The sequence below is a fragment of the Hyperolius riggenbachi genome, chromosome 9 (assembly GCF_040937935.1).
Source record: "Hyperolius riggenbachi isolate aHypRig1 chromosome 9, aHypRig1.pri, whole genome shotgun sequence".
Lineage (NCBI taxonomy): Eukaryota > Metazoa > Chordata > Amphibia > Anura > Hyperoliidae > Hyperolius > Hyperolius riggenbachi.
Genome location: NC_090654.1, coordinates 228,791,855 through 228,811,004, shown reverse-complemented (window position 1 = coordinate 228,811,004; position 19,150 = coordinate 228,791,855). Strand labels below are relative to the sequence as shown.

The following is a 19,150-nucleotide window of genomic DNA, read 5'->3' as shown; positions in this document are numbered from 1 at the left end:
TTTTAAACCTACAATGGCTGAAAGCTGAGGAATGGTGAATTTTCTCCTTTTTTTTCTTCTTCATCCCTGTCAAATGCATATAAAATAAATTCCTAGCATAAAGTACTGCCCAAAGAAAGACTAGTTTGTCCCACAAAAAATATATAGATCATTTAAGTGCGATAATTAGCGATAAAGTTATTATCGAATGAATGGGAAGAACTTTTGAAGGGGAAAAAAACCTGTGGTAGGGTAGTGGTTGAACCTGGTGTGTCTATATTCCAGGAGCGTCTTGTAGATGTTCTCCTCCAATTAATGTCCTCAGGTGTCCCCATGTGTCTCCTATGTGTGGTGACTTCTGCTATACGCATCTTCAGTAGAAGCCACTGCTAGGGTGAGTGGCAAGAGAGGAGACAGGTCTGCGGTCCCTGAGAGTCGATGGAGTAGGTAAGACTACCGCTGTGCTGACAACTACACCCGGGGGGAGCGCACACAAGCGGAGGGAGGCGGACCACATGGGGAGCCAGGGACATACAGGAGCGGCACGCTACTAAATACATGCTGCTACACATGATTTCCCTCCACCAACAGAGCTCTCTGTTGGTGGGGTCTGATCACTCCTCCAGTGTTGTTGTTTTTTTTTTTGTTTTTTTTATATAAATGTTTATTTTATTATTTTTACAATTTATACACGAACAGTCTCTGAGCGGCGATCGCTTTCAAAGCAGGGGATGGGCGCGCAGCCTGTGCGCGATCTCCTGCTAGCCCCATAGATGACCGTTCACATCAATCGTGGCGTGGAGCGGTCCTGGGGCTGCCGCACTGCTCACACCAATTGGCGTGTAGCAGTCGGCAAGTAGTTAATAACTTACTCCAATAAATGCTATGTATTTCGTGGGACACAGCCCACTTCCTCAGGCAGTGGAACAGGAGCAGCTGATCAGCGTGGCTCCTCTTACTCCTAAAAATTACTTCTTCTTTTTTTTTTTTCTTTTTTTTTTAAGCCCTTTTTTTTATATTTAACCACTTCACCACTGAGGGGTTTTACCCCCTGACCACCAGAGCAATTTTCACCTTTCAGCGCTCCTTACATTCATTCGTCTATAACTTTATCATTACTTATCGCAATGAAATGAACTATATCTTGTTTTTTCCGCCACCAATTAGGCTTTCTTTAGGTGGGACATTATGCCAAGAATTATTTTTTTCTAAATGTGTTTTAATGGGAAAATAGGAAAAATGTGGGGGAAAAAAAAAATTATTTTTCAGTTTTCGGCCATTATAGTTTTTAAATAATGCATGCTACTGTAATTAAAACCCATGAAATTTATGTGCCCTTTTGTCCCGGTTATAAAACCGTTTAAATTATGTCCCTATCACAATGTTTGGCGCCAATATTTCATTTGGAAATAAAGGTGCATTTTTTTCAGTTTTGCGTCCATCCCTAATTACAAGCCCATAGTTTATAAAGTAACAGTGTTATACCCTCTTGACTTAAATATTTAAAAAGTTCAGTCCCTAAGGTAACTAATTATGTATTTTTTTTAATTGTAAATTTTTGAATTTTTTTTTAATTACAAAAAAAAAAAAAATGGGGAGTGTGGGAGGTAATGAGTTAATTTTTTGTGTAAAAGTCATTTATTTGTATGTGAAAAATGTGTAGGGTGTAGTTTACTATTTGGCCACAAGATGGCCACAGTAACTTTTTGCTTTATTGCGACCTCCAAGCCTCCTTCCGGAAGCTTGGAGGAAGAATAAGGAGGCTGGACACGTGAGTTTCTTCTCACAATGATCGCGCTGCCCATAGGAGAGCAGCGGGTCATTGTGGGGCTTAGATCAACGAACGGGAATGGATTTTCCCGTTCATTGATCTCCGGGCGAGCGGGCGGCGGCGGTTTTACTAGCGGCGGGCGGCGTGTTTACGAGCGGGAGCGCGGACAGCGTCGGGAACGCGGAAAGTACGTGTTTCTCCGTCCCTGGTTTTTAAAGGATGGAAAAAGGGGCGGAGAAATACGTACGCGCGGGGGTAAAGTGGTTAAAGATCTACAAAGTAGGTTGAATGCTTTACTGTCTCGGCTCAGTGGCAGTCTATTAAGTGTCCCAGACTTACAATACATGAACTATTGACTGTTTTTTATCTCTCCCCTGAGCTCAGAAGTTGTATTATGCCAGGAAAACTTTTATGGCTGTAATTTGCTTATCAGTGATGTTTACTATATTCCTGACAAGGTACCAGACAAGACAGAAGCTGTTACTTCCATGCCTAGAAATTAACTTTCAGGCAGTAAAATAAAAAAAGTAAAACAGCCTGGTTATTAATGTTTTGCACTATTCATACATGCTTATCTCATCATGTCATCTCGAGTAAACTTTAAGCATATTATCACCTGCTACTTTTTCTTACAATAGTGCTTAATAACAGAGAAAAGTCCAAGGCATTACTATTAATAGTTGACATTTTCTTTATGCGACTTTACCACATAATTCAGAATAGCTCAGAGCTTTAATTGAAGAAACAAACCATAAAAAAAAAAAATTATATATATATATATATATATATATATATATATATATATATCTCCCTCTTCACCTCAGTCACTGGGACAGATAAAGATGGCGCACAGTGCCGGGGAATAGAAATGGCGCCGCATTGACTTCAATTATATAACGCTATAACGTTTTAAGTGTTAAACAATGTTGCATGCAGTGTGCCTTCCACTTATAATGCTAAATAGCGTCATAAGTCTTAAAAAATGCAGGGGGCTAGTGTTAGGCGGAGTGGGTGGGGGGCAGAGGCAGCGGGACACTGGAGGGAGTTGGATTAGATGGAGGAAGGATATTTGCATATGCATACATTACCTTGTCCCAGTGGGCGATTGCTCCTTCACTTCCTCAGTTACGGTAGTTTGCTGTAGTCCTGCATCCAGCCAATCACCATGTGGCTTCAGTCAGGAAGTGAAGGAAGCGATCGCCTGTCGGGACAAGGTATATGCACACATCCTCCACCTAATCCTACTCCCTCCACACCTGCTGCCTAGCCCCTCTGCAGTTTTTAATGGTGCACCGTTTTGCAGATAAATGTATCATAAAACGCTATTTACTGTTTTAATGTATTTAACACTTTATTTACATTGAAACGGTAAATAGCATTTTATGATGCACTTATCGGTGGAACGGTGTGCCATTTCTCACCCTGCGCCATTTTTAACTGTACCCCTGGTCTCTGCCCCCAGTCATGATGGTGTCAGCTTATGCATCTAGTGAGTCACGGGTATTTGGAGGGGGGAAGGAACGAGACATATAATTTCATTGCAGAGCTGTGACAATGATTTGGGCACCGCTATAGGTCATAATTAGAATTACGGCTATAGCAGCGCTCTGTGACTAATGCTGAACCAGTAACTACTGCACAATGCTGAGGCGTTACTACATGATTGAGGCTACGTTGCATATGCATGAGCCTCTGCAAAACCAATGGCTGCTGTACATCTTCAGTAAGATGCTGGACATCGTATTTGACATCTTACACAATAACACTTTTCACATTACTCACTGCCTGGTAACAGCTCAGTGTGGTCTATAGCATGTAGCAGCATGGGGCCTTTGTAAACTGCTGTCAACAACATCCAGCAAGTTAACATTTTTTACCATCTGTTTCAAATACTGAGAAATTCAATAACGCTACTGCAACAATATCGATATATTTCAACCTTGTAATAAAAAGGAAAGCAAGAAAGGTAATTACATTGACCTTCTGTCTCAAGCTGGCCGGACTAGCTGCAGGCACACTTTCTGTTCTATTTGATTAAAGAATTGGCTCATGAGGACTAAGCTTCCTTATGCGGATGAAACCGCTGGATGTGCCTGGCTTGATTACAGCGGTGGCAAGTGACAGGCAAAGGATAACAGTGTGGCATCCTGCTAAGCACCCAATATAGCAAAACAAGTAACGGGCTTTTGGTTTTGTGACTGTTTACTGAGGTCTGAATTGTTCTGCTGAATAAAAGTATAGCCCAGGGCTTCCTCTGCTCGCTTTGGAATCTTAAGCTACCATAAGAGGTTAAACCCTAAATATTTTCTGCAGCACATACTGCCCTTGTTCCTGATCTTGCACTGAAGGTTCAGCTTTATCTGCAGAATCAGAATGGCTGCCTGGAATGGTTTACACGACAGACAAAATAATGACAGGTGGCAGCATCCACGGGTGCCGGTTGCCATGACAACATGCCAGACTAGTGCAGGCTGGGGGCCTATCATGCGAAGAGGAAAATCAGCACGATTCCTCCCAGGCACAAATTGGACACCATGCAAGCCACAGGAAGTCTGGCTTGAAATGCATAATACGCGGAGACATCTCTCAGGGCTGATCCTTTCAGCCAATAAAATCTACATTCCATACAGACCACTCAGAGCTTAATACAGAAAACAATACAGTTTTCAGCACATAAAAGTTGCACATACCACTATTTGTAAACACGGTTCTAAGTTGTGACATTAACTATGCATTTGTTCTATATGTGTACAAGGGGCAGACATGCTACTCTACAAAACATTCCATTTTCTTTGCTTTTCACCACCTGCCTATAACCGGTCTTCACAAATGGCAAGGGAGTAGGGCCTAAGGAAACTGCATAAAGCGACCACCTACAGATAAAATGCATCTAAGTAAACTCATATTGGCAGCACGTTCCCTATTCCTATGCATAAGCTGCACTTACTAATAGGCCTCTCTTGATACGTATTCTGGTATAAGCCCTCAAAGGCCTGAGACCCACTAACAGCCCTTTAAAAGCATTTGCATTTTGCCAGAAATCAACAAAGTGATATAACATTAGAACCCTAAAAGGGTGGTTCCACTACAGCGTGTGCACTTGGCAATTGGGCTGCAGCATTCCTGGAGCGATCCCGGCACGGTCGCATTGAAGAGATGCAGGGTCAAATTGTGACCGCGCAGAGAATCATGTTAAAAATCCTAGACTTCCACAATTTTTGAAATCGTCTGAGCTTTGTGACAGATCACAAAGCACCAGCAGTGGGTTGCAGGCCTTAGACATTATACAGAAGACCAACATGGCAATTTTTATTTTATTATTGAAAATAACTGAATTTATACTTTTGAAAAAATTAAATGTCTTACAAATTTTGTATAAACCTTTACACAGCTATCCACAGGCCCTCAGACACCCTGGTTGTGCCCCAAGGACCCACCAAGACCTTCTGTCTAAAGCCCCTTTCACGCTGCACCAGTTAGGTTCCATTGTAACAGACAATATAATTGCATCACAGTACAAAGTAATTATGTTTCTATGATGCATTCACATCTGCAAATCAGCATTGTAATTATGATTTGCGTTGGAATAGCATGTAGCATGCTGTGCAAGCATAAGTCTATGGTCTGTATGTTGCATTGCAACGGTAACCTGCTATACAACTTTTTATAACGTTGCAATCCTGGATGTGCAATGGGTATACTGTGAGAGTATCCTAACTGTGACAACTTGTGTATCAGCACACAAGCACAACACTGAAGATGTGACACAAGATATGATGTTTAATCAGTGTTCAGCTTGTCCTATCAAAATAACTCAACACACTGCCATTAATGTCTAAACAAAAGTACACCTCTAAGTGAAGAATGTTCAAATGTGCAAAATTATGTCCTATTAAACATTTTCTGTCCCCGGGTCATGTTACTCTTTAGCATTACAAGGCCTCAGGTGTAAATGGGGAACAGGTGTGTTTAATTTAGGGTTATCGCTCTCACACTCTGCTATACTGGTCACTGCAAGTTCAGCATGGCACCTCATGGCAGGAAGCTTTCTGAGGGTCTTAAAAAAAAGAGTCCTCTACTTAAGGGCCTAGGCTATAAGAAGATTGCCAATACCCCTAAACTGAGCTGCAGCTTGGTAGACCATACCGCGGTTAAACAGGAAAGAATTCACCCAGAACAGTTAAAAAGGTTGATTGCACATGCTCCATGTCATATCCTGAGATTGGCCTCAATTCACTAAGCATATCTCCTGTCTTTTAAAGGATACCACAGCTCACAAGCTGTGGTAAAATAAATGCAGCATGGTGTAGGGGAAAAAAAAGGACATACTCGCCGCACCCCTCGCTCCCTGCCGTCGGGTCCCGCTCATCTGCTACAGTTCCTGGTACCAGCCGACTCTTCTGACCCCTGACTCGGACATACTGCGCTGCGCATGCACAGTATGTCCAATCATCTCCCCTTCTGCCGTCGCATAACGGCAGAAGATCGGACACTCCCCCGCCTCCTCCCTGCCCAGCGTGTGCGCTCCACTAATAAAGCTAACGTGACATGCTAGCTGGAGTCACACTGGGAGCGGCGATTTGGAGAGAGAGCGGAGGGGGAGTGAGTTGGGATGGACGGGAAGCAGGCACTTTCATAGTAAGTGCCCGCTTCCCGGGCAGGCTTGGGCTTGAAAAGACATCACAGAAGACTGACTTAGCTATAATCATTACAGGGCAAAACCAGACTGAATGCTCAGTCGGGGATTTTATCAGGGCTGCTAACAAGCAGACTGTGCAGTGAAAAATGAAACCGAGAGCAGGATAGGTTTTTTTTTCTCTATTGTTCCCACTGATATATGTGGTAAAATACAAGAGGGTGCTTCGTCTCTGGTTCACTCTAAGGACTGAAGTGATAAGATAACTCTCTCACTGAGAAAACTTATCTCTACACCTTAATAAGGCAAGCTTCTTTAGTGAATTTACACTGAACATACCGATCGATGTGTGGTGAGAAGTTTTCTCTTGCCTTATTATCACAAGCATGATCTTGGTGAATTAAGGCCATTGTCTTTTGCAAATAGACGCATGAGTGCAGACAGCATTATTGTCTATTGTGACGGAAAGCTGCTGTGTGTGCTCATCGCTGCCCAATAGTGGGGAGATCGGTGAATGAGAACGCATTTCCATTCATTGATCAAAGTCCCCATGTCAAAGATCGCTGGCAACGATGAGTAACACATACATCCTAACAGTAATAATAATACATACACATACCAACTTTTTTTGGTATACTGAACTTTAATATATATGTTAAGAGGGTTACTGTTATTTTTGAAAATATGGGCTTGTAACTAGTGATGGACGCAAAACTAAAAAAATGCACCTTTAGTTCCAAATAAAATATTGGCGCCATACATTGTACTAGGAGAGTATTTTAAATGTTGCAGTAACTGGGATAAATTGGCAAATACAATGTATGGGTTTTAATTATGGTAGCATGTATTATTTTAAAACTATATAATGGCTGAAAACGGAAGGATAATGATTTTTTTTTTCATTTTTCCCGCTTAAAATGCATTTAGAATAAAATAATTCTTAGCAAACTGTACCACCCAAAGAAAGCCTAAATGTTGGCGAAAAAAAACAAGATATAGATTGTTTTGTTGTGATAAGTAGTAATAAAGTTATTGGCAAATTAATGAAGGGAGCGCTGAAAGGTGAACATTCCTCTGGTACAGAAGGGGAAAACGCCTTAGTAGTGACTTGGTTAAGGCTATATGAGTGCTGCTGGCACTGGGGAGCTACAGTTCATTGAGGGAACTATGAATGAAACATGCATTGTGGCATTTTGAAGCAGAGCAGGATCCCCTCCCTTCTAAAACTGGGCCACAGGGCAGAATTCCAACAGGATAACCACCCAAACACACCTCCAAGATTATCACTTCCTTGCTGAAAGCAAAGGTACTGGACTGGCCAAACATGTCTCCAGAACTAAACCCTATTGAGCATATATGGGTATCCTCAATTGGAATGTGGAGGAGTGCAAGGCCTCTAAAAATCCACCAGCTTCATGATGTCATTATGGAGGAGTGGAAGTGGCAATGTGTGAAGCTGTAGCGAACTACATGCCCAAGAGAGCTAAAAGGAGCCAGAGGTAGAGACATATGGGGGCCGCCATATTGTTTTCCTCTTAAACAATACCAGATGCCTGGCAGTCCTGCTGATCTGTCTGGTCAGTAGTGTCTGAATCACACACCTGAAACATGCATGCAGCTTTATTTTTTTTAAAGAAACGTATGATCTACAAGCTTGTTCAGTCTATGGCTAAAAGTATTAGAGGCAGTGGGTCAGTAGGACAGCCAGGCAATGTGCATCATTTAAAAGGAAATCTGTCAGCCTCCATATGCCTCTTACTTCCCTGTAAGACAGTGCTGGGAAATAATGGTGGGCACACAAATTGACACTTTGGGTAGAATTTTAACTTTCTTCAATTAGGGATGCATTCATTTTTGTTGCCAGTGGTTTAGCCATTACTGGCTGTGTGTAAATGTGATGGGACAGCAAATTTACATTTTTATAGAAGCTATACACGGACTACTTTACATCAAAGTGTCATATCTTCAGTTTTGTGCCATGAAAAGATATAATAAAATATTTATAAAAATGTGAGAGGTGTACTTACTTTTGTTAAATACTACCAGTATATTATAATAATAATAATTTATTGGTGAATAAATGGGAACAGTGTGGATATGTGAAAATTGCTCTCGTCCTGAAGTGCCGCAACCAAGTTACCTGGAATCCAAGGATGGATATGTTTTTATATACTTATTTTTCCCCTTAAGGGGACTTGAACTCGTGCAAAGGACACAAGGAAAACACAGATGAATCCACCCTGTTTGTGTTTAGAGAGAAGAGCATGTCTAATTCCCTCTCATCTGCATGTAATCACTACTGTAATTTGAGCTCTCAGCTGTGTCCATACAGGAAGTTTTTAAACACAGGATTCTAACCCTAGGTCTGCTTCCATGAAAGGAGGAAGTAGACACACTGCAGATTTATTGCAGGAGTTATGTGGGCTGTAACAAATGTTTTTTTTCTTTAAAGGTTATTATGCTGTTGCTTATCTTTTAGAGCAGAGAGCGTAAGTTCTGTGTTCAGGTCCGCTTTAAAGTAAGACTAAACTTAATTATACATAAAATAAAATCACTTTCAATGTGAACTGGTATACTGTTCCACAGAGTACATGGTGCACCATCACTGCCGATTTAATGCAGAACGTTGTAGTGAGCAATAGGGAGAAGTGATGTTCCTTTCTAAAGTAAGCAATATTTGAAAGTATACATTTATATGCGATGTTCTTAAATGCTGTACCTCTGTAACCTGGCCCCTCAGATATAATGTGTAAAAACAGTAATATGAGACACAAACTGCCAACATTGCTGGGTCACACTGTAGACCTGCAAGTCTCATCTAAAATCTGTATATCTGCTGACTGCAGGTCATATTCAACACACAAGTCTGTCTTATACATACAGGAGAAAAACATCAGAAGGCAACAACTTGTGTTCTTTTAAGGCACATGTCAGGGTAACCCTTTTAGTATTTGCTGTATATCTGATGAGTTATCTAATGTTTCTTTATATACATACTACTTATTTAGCAATGGTTGACACTAGACACGTGTTTACTGATCTTTGCCCAGTTTCCGCGTACTGCCTGGGCTATTAGAAATGTCCAAATGGGATACTTGGCTACACAAAGTCATGACACAGACTTTTCCATTATATCCACTATAACACACACAAGTTCACAGGCCATGCTAACGCTGATGTCTGACTGCTGACATTGGAGTGATAACACTGCCCCACAGTACAGTTCTAATGAGAAGGCCTGCAGTGCCCCTCCAGTACCGACCATCCCACAGTTTTGGGAGACACTGCACTAGACCCAGTCTTTAGATTGGCAACAGACTAGGCTTTACAGGAAGATAACTAGTTGGTATTCACTCTAAATGTTATTTTTCTAGCTCGGAAAGGATCAGATGGTGCTATACTTTCCAATAACTACTGTGATTTCTGCCTCGGAGACTCAACCATGAACAAGAAAAGTGGTCAACCAGAAGAGCTTGTATCCTGTGCTGACTGTGGACGTTCCGGTAGGTCGTTCCTCTTTCTGCTCTGAATCTGTTATGAAACATTTGCAATGCATGGATTTTTGCCTGCATCTGGATATAAGTAGATGCATGAAATAGGCACAACAACATGATTGGTCGCAGACGTGTGCAGTCCAAGCCATTGGGAAACAAAGGCCCGTTTACTGCTTGTGCAATTCATAGCAGAATACTATTAAGTGAATGTAGAGACTATAAAATAATGCAGATGAGACACTCTAATACCAAAAGATAAAATTAGACTGGATGATATTTCATTTCAAACTGCAGCACACAAAGCCTTTAGTCCTCTTAAAACCTTTTTTTCATTAGTTAAGTTAAAGTGTATATATACTGTATATGTATATATCTGTATATATATATATATATATATATATATATATATATATATATATATATATATATATATATATATATATTAGTTTTGCTGCATTTTATGGCACCATTTACGTGCTTACGTTACACAGGCATACTTGTTGTACTTTCATCACAAAATAATATTTAAACATTTGACATCGGCTAGCAAGCAATTGCTTGCTATATAGTAATAAGGGGCAATACAGAAAAGCAAGCAGAAACACACATCTCATGCAGTAAGACTGACCCACTACTTAAAATCAATTAAAAACATTGCTCACATTGCAGCACAGAGGCTCTGAGAAGCCACCAGAAAATGTGGTCTTCAATCAGAGTTGATTAAATGTCAAGTCTGCAGTCCTCCTTTCCTTAAGGTGCATATACTGGCTTACTGCCACATTAAGAAAAGCTTGGTGCCAAGAAAACTGGGGCCCCAGATATTGACTGTTGCTGGATCAAAATTGATTTGCCCACAAAAGATCTATTTGCCCACTGCAATGCAAAGGATATTGTAATTAGTTTTAATCAGTGTTTGGGCTTGACTGATATCTAGAAGAAATACACATCTTGTACAATATAAAGTTTTTATATTTTGCCATATTTTTGTATTGCTCCTTATTAACTTTTGAGAACTATATATAGTTTATATAAAAGTTTTGGAGCCATCTATGAGCATGTAGGAACATAAAAGGCTAAGGACGTACATTGTATCCTGCTAAATCCATTCCATGTATGGATTTGCTTCAACTAGCTCAGGACGGGCCTTAGGTAAAACTATGCCGCACTAGTGGCTGCCTAAGTCTAATGCGCATAGTTTTAATGCAGCCAGATCCTGTGCACAGAACTTGATCGCGTTTTGCCGCTGGCACAGAACTCAGCTGTCTAAAGACTGCTGACTTTCTTACCTCGGTCAGGAACCATTTTCGTTGGCTACTGACCTCCTGATCACTGTTAGGCAATCACAGTGATGAAGAAGTGAAAAATGAAAGGGGCCAGAGCCTGCAGTCTTAAATTGGTTACAATATCACAAGTAAACCCATCAAGAGAAAAATATGAAGGTAGTCAATGTCTATCACTATTAATACTGCTCACTCCCCTGGAACAAGCACATGATCAGAGAAGTCAGTGAAGCAACTGATCTGGATACTTGTTCTTGGCAGTTAGTGACTGAGTACTGTAGCCAGAGCATCAGCAATAAAGCCGGGAGAATGTCTGCTATTGCAAATTCCATTTACTTTATATTTGGATATAGGGTGCTTTAGATATGCACAGTGCTCATATGCAAAACAAGACTTTCCTAATTGTGTACACAAATTGTGATGCTATGCTGATCAGGTAGTGACCCTGTGTGTATAAAATGCGCAGTAGGATTATACACTAAATGCAGTAATCGTGTGACCAGCTTTGTGCCGAATAATATAAGCATCATCTTTTAAAGTTTCATTTCGTGTGGTTAAAGTTGACTTTTGGGTTGAATATTTATCCACTTTTCCTCATAAGATATATATGTACCAGTAGTGCAGAAAAGTGAGAATTTCAAGCAGAATATGGTGATGTAGAAAGAACATGCCATAGCAGTAGTTGTAAGAGAAGGTCCTGAAAATAAATACAGTGGAGTCTGTTATCCATCCCCAATTGGGATGGGCTGATGGGGGGATAAGTAGGCTTTTTGGTTGCTTGAGACTGAATGTTAAAAATAGGCCTAGTTAATACAGTACTATACCCCACTTCATATCACTCTATATACATACAATGAACCCTGTTTTAAATGATACAATACAGTAATTGAAAGTATGGTATATGAACCTTGGGAGAGCCATGGAACCCAGTCTTTCAGCATATAAGAGCCCACAAACCGCCTCGGAAGTTGGCCTTCAACACAGAGTACTGCCGATGATTTGTTCTGGGTGGTTGAGACTTCTGAATAACTGGGACTCCACTGTATTTTAATGGCACAACTCATATATGTTATAAGGAGCCTGCATGGATGGGCAGTGGCACAACCAGAAGGCCTCTGTGCAGTGCTGTACGCTGTCACTGCCTGATTCACTGTACCAGTGCAACTTCCAGGCTGGCACATTTCTGTGCTACTACTGCAAACACTTCTATGTGAATAATTACATCTATCCTAGCAGATTCCTTATAAACTATTGGTGCAGAGACAAAGGTAGAATGTTTAGTCAAGTAATACATGGGAGGCTTATCCGTAAAAGCACTGAAATCTACATCACCATAATTTATGTTGGAAAAGCCTTCTAGGGAAATTCTATATGAAAGAATGCAACTTTAAAAGAAGTCATTGCTTGCAGAGTGTTGCCAATAAATAATCTGTACAGTGGATAAAAATGCTATACTATATCCATGCTTGACATGATTTTGCAGTGTCTGTTTTTCTGGTATAGCAGCCATGCATCTATAAGTAACTATGGGCATACGTCTCAGCAGGATATCTTTATTGATGTGGATATGCCTCTTTAGCTTTTGTGTGTTTGGTTGTTACAAATGCTATAATGTGGTTAGTAATCTGTTATACTATTTTAGTTATGTTTGCACACAGATCAGAACATACTGCCTTTATTGGTATGTAAAGTGCTAGTACAATGTCTGTGTGCTGCTTACATACAAACTGATACCTGAAAGCAGTATGCTTGGTATTCTTCTAAACAAAATTAAATAATAACCCTCTTGCTGCCAATGCGTATATGGTTGATTTTTTTTTTTTTAACCGACAGATACGAATGCTCGTTTTGTTTTATTTAATTCTTTTAATTGTGTTTTACTTTCTTATTTTCTGTCTCAGTGGTGTGGCTGTGTTAATATGCATTGCTATCTGAATGTATGTTACTTAACCCTTGTGCTGATATATTCATCATACATGTCAGCTCATTTGGGAAAAGAAGGCAGGAAGGCGATGAACAACGCAGAGGACTTGTTCGGTGCCACTTCAGAAAGCGACACTTCAACGTTTCATGGCTTTGACGAGGATGACTGGGAGGAGCCTTCCTTTGTCCAAGCCAGTTGCTCCCCTACTGCAGAGGACCGGGGAGACTGCTAGAGGAAATAATCTGGATAAAACCAACTCCTTCCAAATACTTTACCACCCCTTTAACTTAATTTTTGAGGGGTTTTTTTTGTTTTAAATTTTGTCCCACCCCTCTTTATTTCTTCTACATTTACAAAAGCACAACTGGATGTTTCAACATGTTTCTGAGTTTGTTGATGAACTGTGTTTTTTTTTATTTCTTTCCTCTACATTGCAATCTCCAGTATTAGTCCGTGACCGCTCGCTGACTCTGCGACCACCTCTGATTGAGAACTGCATTTTTCTAATACTGGTACTTTACATGTTACAACTGAAAAAAAAACAGAAGGCAGCAAAACACTGGATGTCTACTTAGATTCTGTCTACGTCCCCAATTACCTCACTGACAGAAGACTTGTATTAATGTTGGTGTCTACATGAAATTGGATTTTGCACCCACGTGTGGAATCGGCTTGACTTCAAACTGAACACTGCTGTGAAAGGAGCCACCTCCTTATTTTCCTCCACCTGATCTCCTGCATGGGAGCAGGCGGTCTTTAGGTAGAGAACAAACCTAGAGCAAATGGGATAAATACCTCATTTTTGCTTTCCCTCCTTCAGTGGTTTATAAATGCTATTTATTTTTGTGTCTGAAAAGGACTCCCTGATGTCTAAAAGGCACCTTTTTGTCTCCTTATTTAATACCACCTACTAGAAGATACCAAAGCAGTACCCGTTAATGGTCCACAGGGCAATGGAATTGAGACCAAACCATCGTCACTGGCGCTGAGCTAAAATCAGACTGAATGGCGACAGAACAAGCTAAGGTACGCTACCAGCACATTTCACTCCCATCATACTCTGCTCAGTAACTTGCTGAACTGCCGTGAGATTTCAGGGTTTCATTAGATCTGATTACACATCACTCTCCCGTCACAATGGAATAAACATCCAAAAGACACCCACTAAAAGTCTGAAGACAGAAATGGGGGAACAATAATTATAAATGACTTTTAAGACTGTTCGCATCTCAGTTATATAGAGCAAATACAAAGCTTGTTTTCATGACTACACAAATATCTGTTCTCTTCTGTGGATGGTTTTCTATGATTTTTACTGTAGTATAGACACTGGAAATTACACAGGTAGGCTATTTCAGCAGTACACGTCTACCTCCCAATCACCATACCATGACGACAGGCAAGGTCAGTGTTACTCACACCAGGTATTTTCCCCCCCAAAGGAGAAGTGAACTAGTGGCCTAGTGTGTCTATAATAAAAAGCAAGTTAGAGAAGCTAGCTTACTTGCCTCACCTGTATGGTATTGGAGATCTCACTGGTGGAATCTCTTATTGTTTAGAAAAAGGGGGGGGGGGAAACGAGCTAAATGTTTTATCCACCAGAGGGTGCAATGGATGGGAGGGAGTGTCTATGTAACTGAGACAACATTTCTGTATACTCACTATGCCCTCTGGTGACTGGAGAATTCGCTTGTTCATTTCTCTGAAATAGCAGAATGCATAAAGCTAGGCTCATTCAGAGAGATCATTGGGGTCATTCAGGTAAGGTGATACCTGATATACTCACATATAAAATGTGCTGAAAAGTTACCCCCCTCGGCTTATATGCGAGTTAGTGGAGCAGAATGGATGATGAAGCAAGTTTTGTTACTGGCAGAGGAGCGTAAGGATCGTGCACTAGTGATCCTGCTCTTGCCAGCTGGCTTCCTGCTGTGTCTGTGCCCTCCTCCCCCCACAATATGGTGTGCAGATTGCACTGCTCAAGACTAACTGTGTCCCCTGGCTTGTGGAGGGGAATGTGCAAGCAACGTGTCAGAGGTGCAATAATAAGCGCTTTGAATACGACAGGAGAAAAGCACTATACAAAAAAAGGAATTATTAATGATCAGGGATTCTTCCTGTGTGGCAATTGCTGTGTCTCATATCTATGATGCCATCTAGTGTAGTCTAGAGAGAGAGCTGTATCATCCTTGGGCCACATCTGGCTATGGGAATGGGGCTGACTTGTACTGGGGGCACATCTTGCTACTGTGGAGGTGGCTGTACTGAGCAAGTAGCTTACAATACAATAATACAATACAATAACATTTGTAAAGCTCTTTTCTCCCATAGGACTCAAAGCGCATAGCTGTGTCTCAGATTAATACAGGGTTTCAGGCTGGGTTGTGTTACAGAGGAGATAGTCAGATGTTCATGAATGCCAGACTGAAAAGGTAGGTTTTCAGTTTAGACTTAAATGCTTCCAGGGATGGGGCTGTCCTGATTGGGTGTGGCAGGGAGTTCCAAAGTGTAAGGGGCAGCATGACAAAAGGCTCTGTCTCCAAAGGTTTTGAGGTGGACTCTGGGGGTGACCAAGGTGTTACGTCCTTTTGATCTAAGATTGTGGGGGGTGTGATGTAGTTGCAACAAGTCCTTCAGGTATCCAGGGCCCAGATTGTGCAAGGATTTGAATGTCAGTAAGCCAATCTTAAACAGAATTCTCCATTTTATCGGTAGCCAGTGGAGTGAGCTCAGGGTTGGTGTTATGTGGCAATGGCGGGGTTGGCTCGTTAACAGCCTTGCGGCGGCATTCTGTACTAATTGCAGGCGGCGTAAGTCTTTCTTATGCAGGCCTGTGTAGAGGACGTTGCAGTAGTCTAACCTTGATGTGACGAAGGCATGAACTAGGGTTGGAAGATCCTCTGAAGGAATTAGGTGTTTAATCCTTGCAATATTCCTTAGGTGAAAGAACAAGTCAATAACTTTTTCCTGGTTTCGAAGGGGAAAGTGGGTACCTCGGCTTATACGTGAGTCAACTTGTGTCCAAGTATATACGGTACGAATTTTTTGTGCTTTAAAGGACAACTGAAGTGAGAAGAATATAAAGGCTGCCATATTTATTTCCTTTTAAACAATAATAGTTGCCTGCCAGCCCTGCACCTGATCTGCATATGCTTGTTCAGGGTCTATGGCTAAAAGTATTAGAGGCAGAGGCTCAGCAGGACTGCCAGGCAACTGGTATTGCTTAAAAGGAAATAAATACAGCAGCCTCCATATCCCTCTCACTTCAGTTGTCCTTTAACCACTTGCCGACCAAGTGATTTTCCGTTAATCTGTGCTGGGTGGGCTCTTCAGCCTCCAGCACAGATCGTATTGCAGGCAGGGCGATCAGACTCCCCCCCCCCCCCTTTTTCCCCCACTAGGGGGATGTCCTGCTGGGGGGGTCTGATCGCCGCCGCTCTGCTGTGCCCTGTGGGGGGGGCTCCTTAAAGCCCCCCTCTGCAGTGCTATTCCCCCCTCTCTCTCCTTCCCTCCCTCTCCCTGGCTCTGTGGGCGGTACAGGACGGCGATACGTCCTGTACCGCCTCTGATAGGCTTCAGCCTATCAGAGGCCGGGGATAGCCGATCTCCTTTACGACACTGCTGCAGCGCCGTGCAGTGTAAACACCGGGGCTTTCTTCCCCGCGTGTTTACATTTCGCCTGCGAGCCGCGATCGGAGGCTCGCAGGCAGTTCACGGAGATGCCCTCCGTGAACCGACATGGAACGGCCGCTCGTTTCCATGGAAACCCACAGCCAACCAGTTTACGCCAATCGGCGTAAGCTGGTTGTCAAGAGGTTAAAGGAACACACTGAGGTATGACACCGATAATTAAATAAGCTCAGGTTACAAAACTAACATTCTTTTTTAGCAGTAATTACCATACTCAAAGATAGTCTAAATACAGGAACATGCTGATAAGTAATGACAGCATCACAGAATATGTTAGCGCTTTATAAAGCAATAATATTCCTCAGTACTCCAGCCTATCTTCCACCTCTATAAATGGGCTTTTCTGAGCCAGAAAATAATTTATTTTAAATCTGTGCTTTATTATGTGTGGGGACAATACAGGTTCTCTTTAACCAGTTCATGTCCTAACTACAGTATATTCACGTCATTGCAAGTGGCTTCTGAAAGCCACATGACGCGAATATAAGTTGCCCTCTTTAAATGAGCACAACGCGCGTGCTAGCACGCACCTGGGCTCATCAACCCCCCCTCCCTCTAACTACACTAAAAGGGATCCCCTCCCAGGTGTCCGATCACCCCACACCTGATCCCCTGTAATTACCCCCCTCCTCCATGCTGCGATCGGGAAAACAGATTTTTCACCAAATTTTGTTCCTGCGGTGGCGATCAGGCTCCCCTCCATTTAGTACCGCTGACAGCCTCTATGTACAGGGTGAATCGGGTCCCGGCTTGATGACTGCATCAAGCCTGGACCCGATCCATTCTGCACATAGAGGCTGTCAGCGGTACTGAATGGAAAGAAGGCTGATCGCTGCCGCAGGAACAAGATTAGGTGAGAGTTTTCTTATACATAGCTTCCCTGTGCCAATCTCTGAAGGGGGGAAGGGAGATCTTTAACCACCACACACACACACACTGGATAACCATGGGAGGGACACACATCCAGCCAACTTGGGGGGGGGGGGTTGAGTAGATAAAGATACACATCTGGCTAGCTGGGGGGGGGGGTATCCAGAGGCACATACGACCAACTATGGGGGAGGGGGGGGTAATATATAGGTGCACATCTGGCTAACTGGGGGGAGGATCAAATTATGAAGGAGGGGGGAAAAAAATCGGACACAAAATGAAAAAATGCATTTTATTTCCAAATATTTTATTGTCACCATACATTGTACTAGGATTGAAATTTAAATGGTGAAATAACCAGGACAAATGGACAAATAAAATGTGTGGGTTTAACTTACAGCAGCAACTTTTATTTTCAAACTATAATGGCTGAAAACTGGGAAATAATGACTTTTTTTTTATTTTATTTTTTTTTTTTTACCCCTTGTTCACTTTAAAATGCATAGAAAATAATATAATTCTTAGCAAAAAGTACCACCCAAAGAAAGCCTAATTGGTGGCGGAAAATACAAGGTATAGATCATTTATGTGTGATAAGTAGTGATAAAGTTATTGGCGAATGAATGGGAGGAGTGTGAAATGTAGAAAATTGTTATTTTTTTTAGGGGGAAAACCCCAGGGACGCGAAGTGGTTAAAGTAACACCGGCTTCCTAAGTTGCCACGGCACACCTTAAAGTGACCCCGAACAGTGCGAATAAAGGAAGTCTGGACTTACCTGGGGCTTCCAGTAGCCCACGAGGTCCCCTGGCATCCTCTTGGTCCCTTCTGTGGTCCAGCTGGAGGCTCCGCTAATCCAGCGACTTTAGCTGAATTTGCGCTTTCGGGGGCGCATGCGCAACTTCAGCCAAAGTTGCCGGATTACCGGAGCTGCCAGCTGGACCATGGAAAGGACCAAGAGGTTGTTCGGGGACCTCGTGGGCTATGTGGGGCTAGAGGAAGCCCCAGGTAAGCCCAGATTTCTTTTTTTTTTTTCACACTGCCTGGGGTTCCTTTAAGCGCTTTCTCCTCCTGGATGTAAAGCTACGTCCAGGAGGCCATGTGCGCTCCTGCGGGCAAATGCACGCGCGCTCCCAGCCGCAGATCGGTAGCCCAGGAATCAGTGAATCGGGCCATGGTGCCTGATCACCGATTCCTCTCCCCCGCAGAAAAAGCGACAGCTTCTCTCGGAAGCGTTGCTTTTTCTGCCTCCTACGTCCCTCTAAGCGTACATGTTACGCTTAGTTACGTCATGTGATAGGGACATAATTTAAACGGTGTAATAACCGGGACAAATGGGCATATACAATACATTTTAATTATGGAGGCATGTATTATTTTAACACTATAATGGCCGAAAACTTTTTTTTCTTATTCTTACTGTTAAAATGCATTTACAGTAAGGTAGCTCTTAGCAAAATGTACCACCCAAAGAAAGCCTAATTGGTGGCGGAAAAAACAAGATATAG

The 19,150-nt window shown here is 42.1% G+C and overlaps 1 protein-coding gene across 8 annotated transcripts in view; it reads left to right on the top strand.

The window, feature by feature from the left end:
* DPF3 (double PHD fingers 3) overlaps positions 1-19,150 on the top strand; it is a 318,642-nt gene that overhangs the window by 254,971 nt on the left and 44,521 nt on the right. For 4 of the 8 annotated variants that reach the window (XM_068254103.1, XM_068254102.1, XM_068254107.1 and 1 more), the window contains one exon: positions 9,761-9,889. In XM_068254103.1, coding sequence (XP_068110204.1) covers positions 9,761-9,889 — 129 coding nt within the window. Of the gene's footprint in view, positions 1-9,760; positions 9,890-13,143; positions 14,111-19,150 lie in introns of those variants that run through there. The other 4 variants (XM_068254105.1, XM_068254104.1, XM_068254108.1 and 1 more) reach the window with 3 other exon arrangements.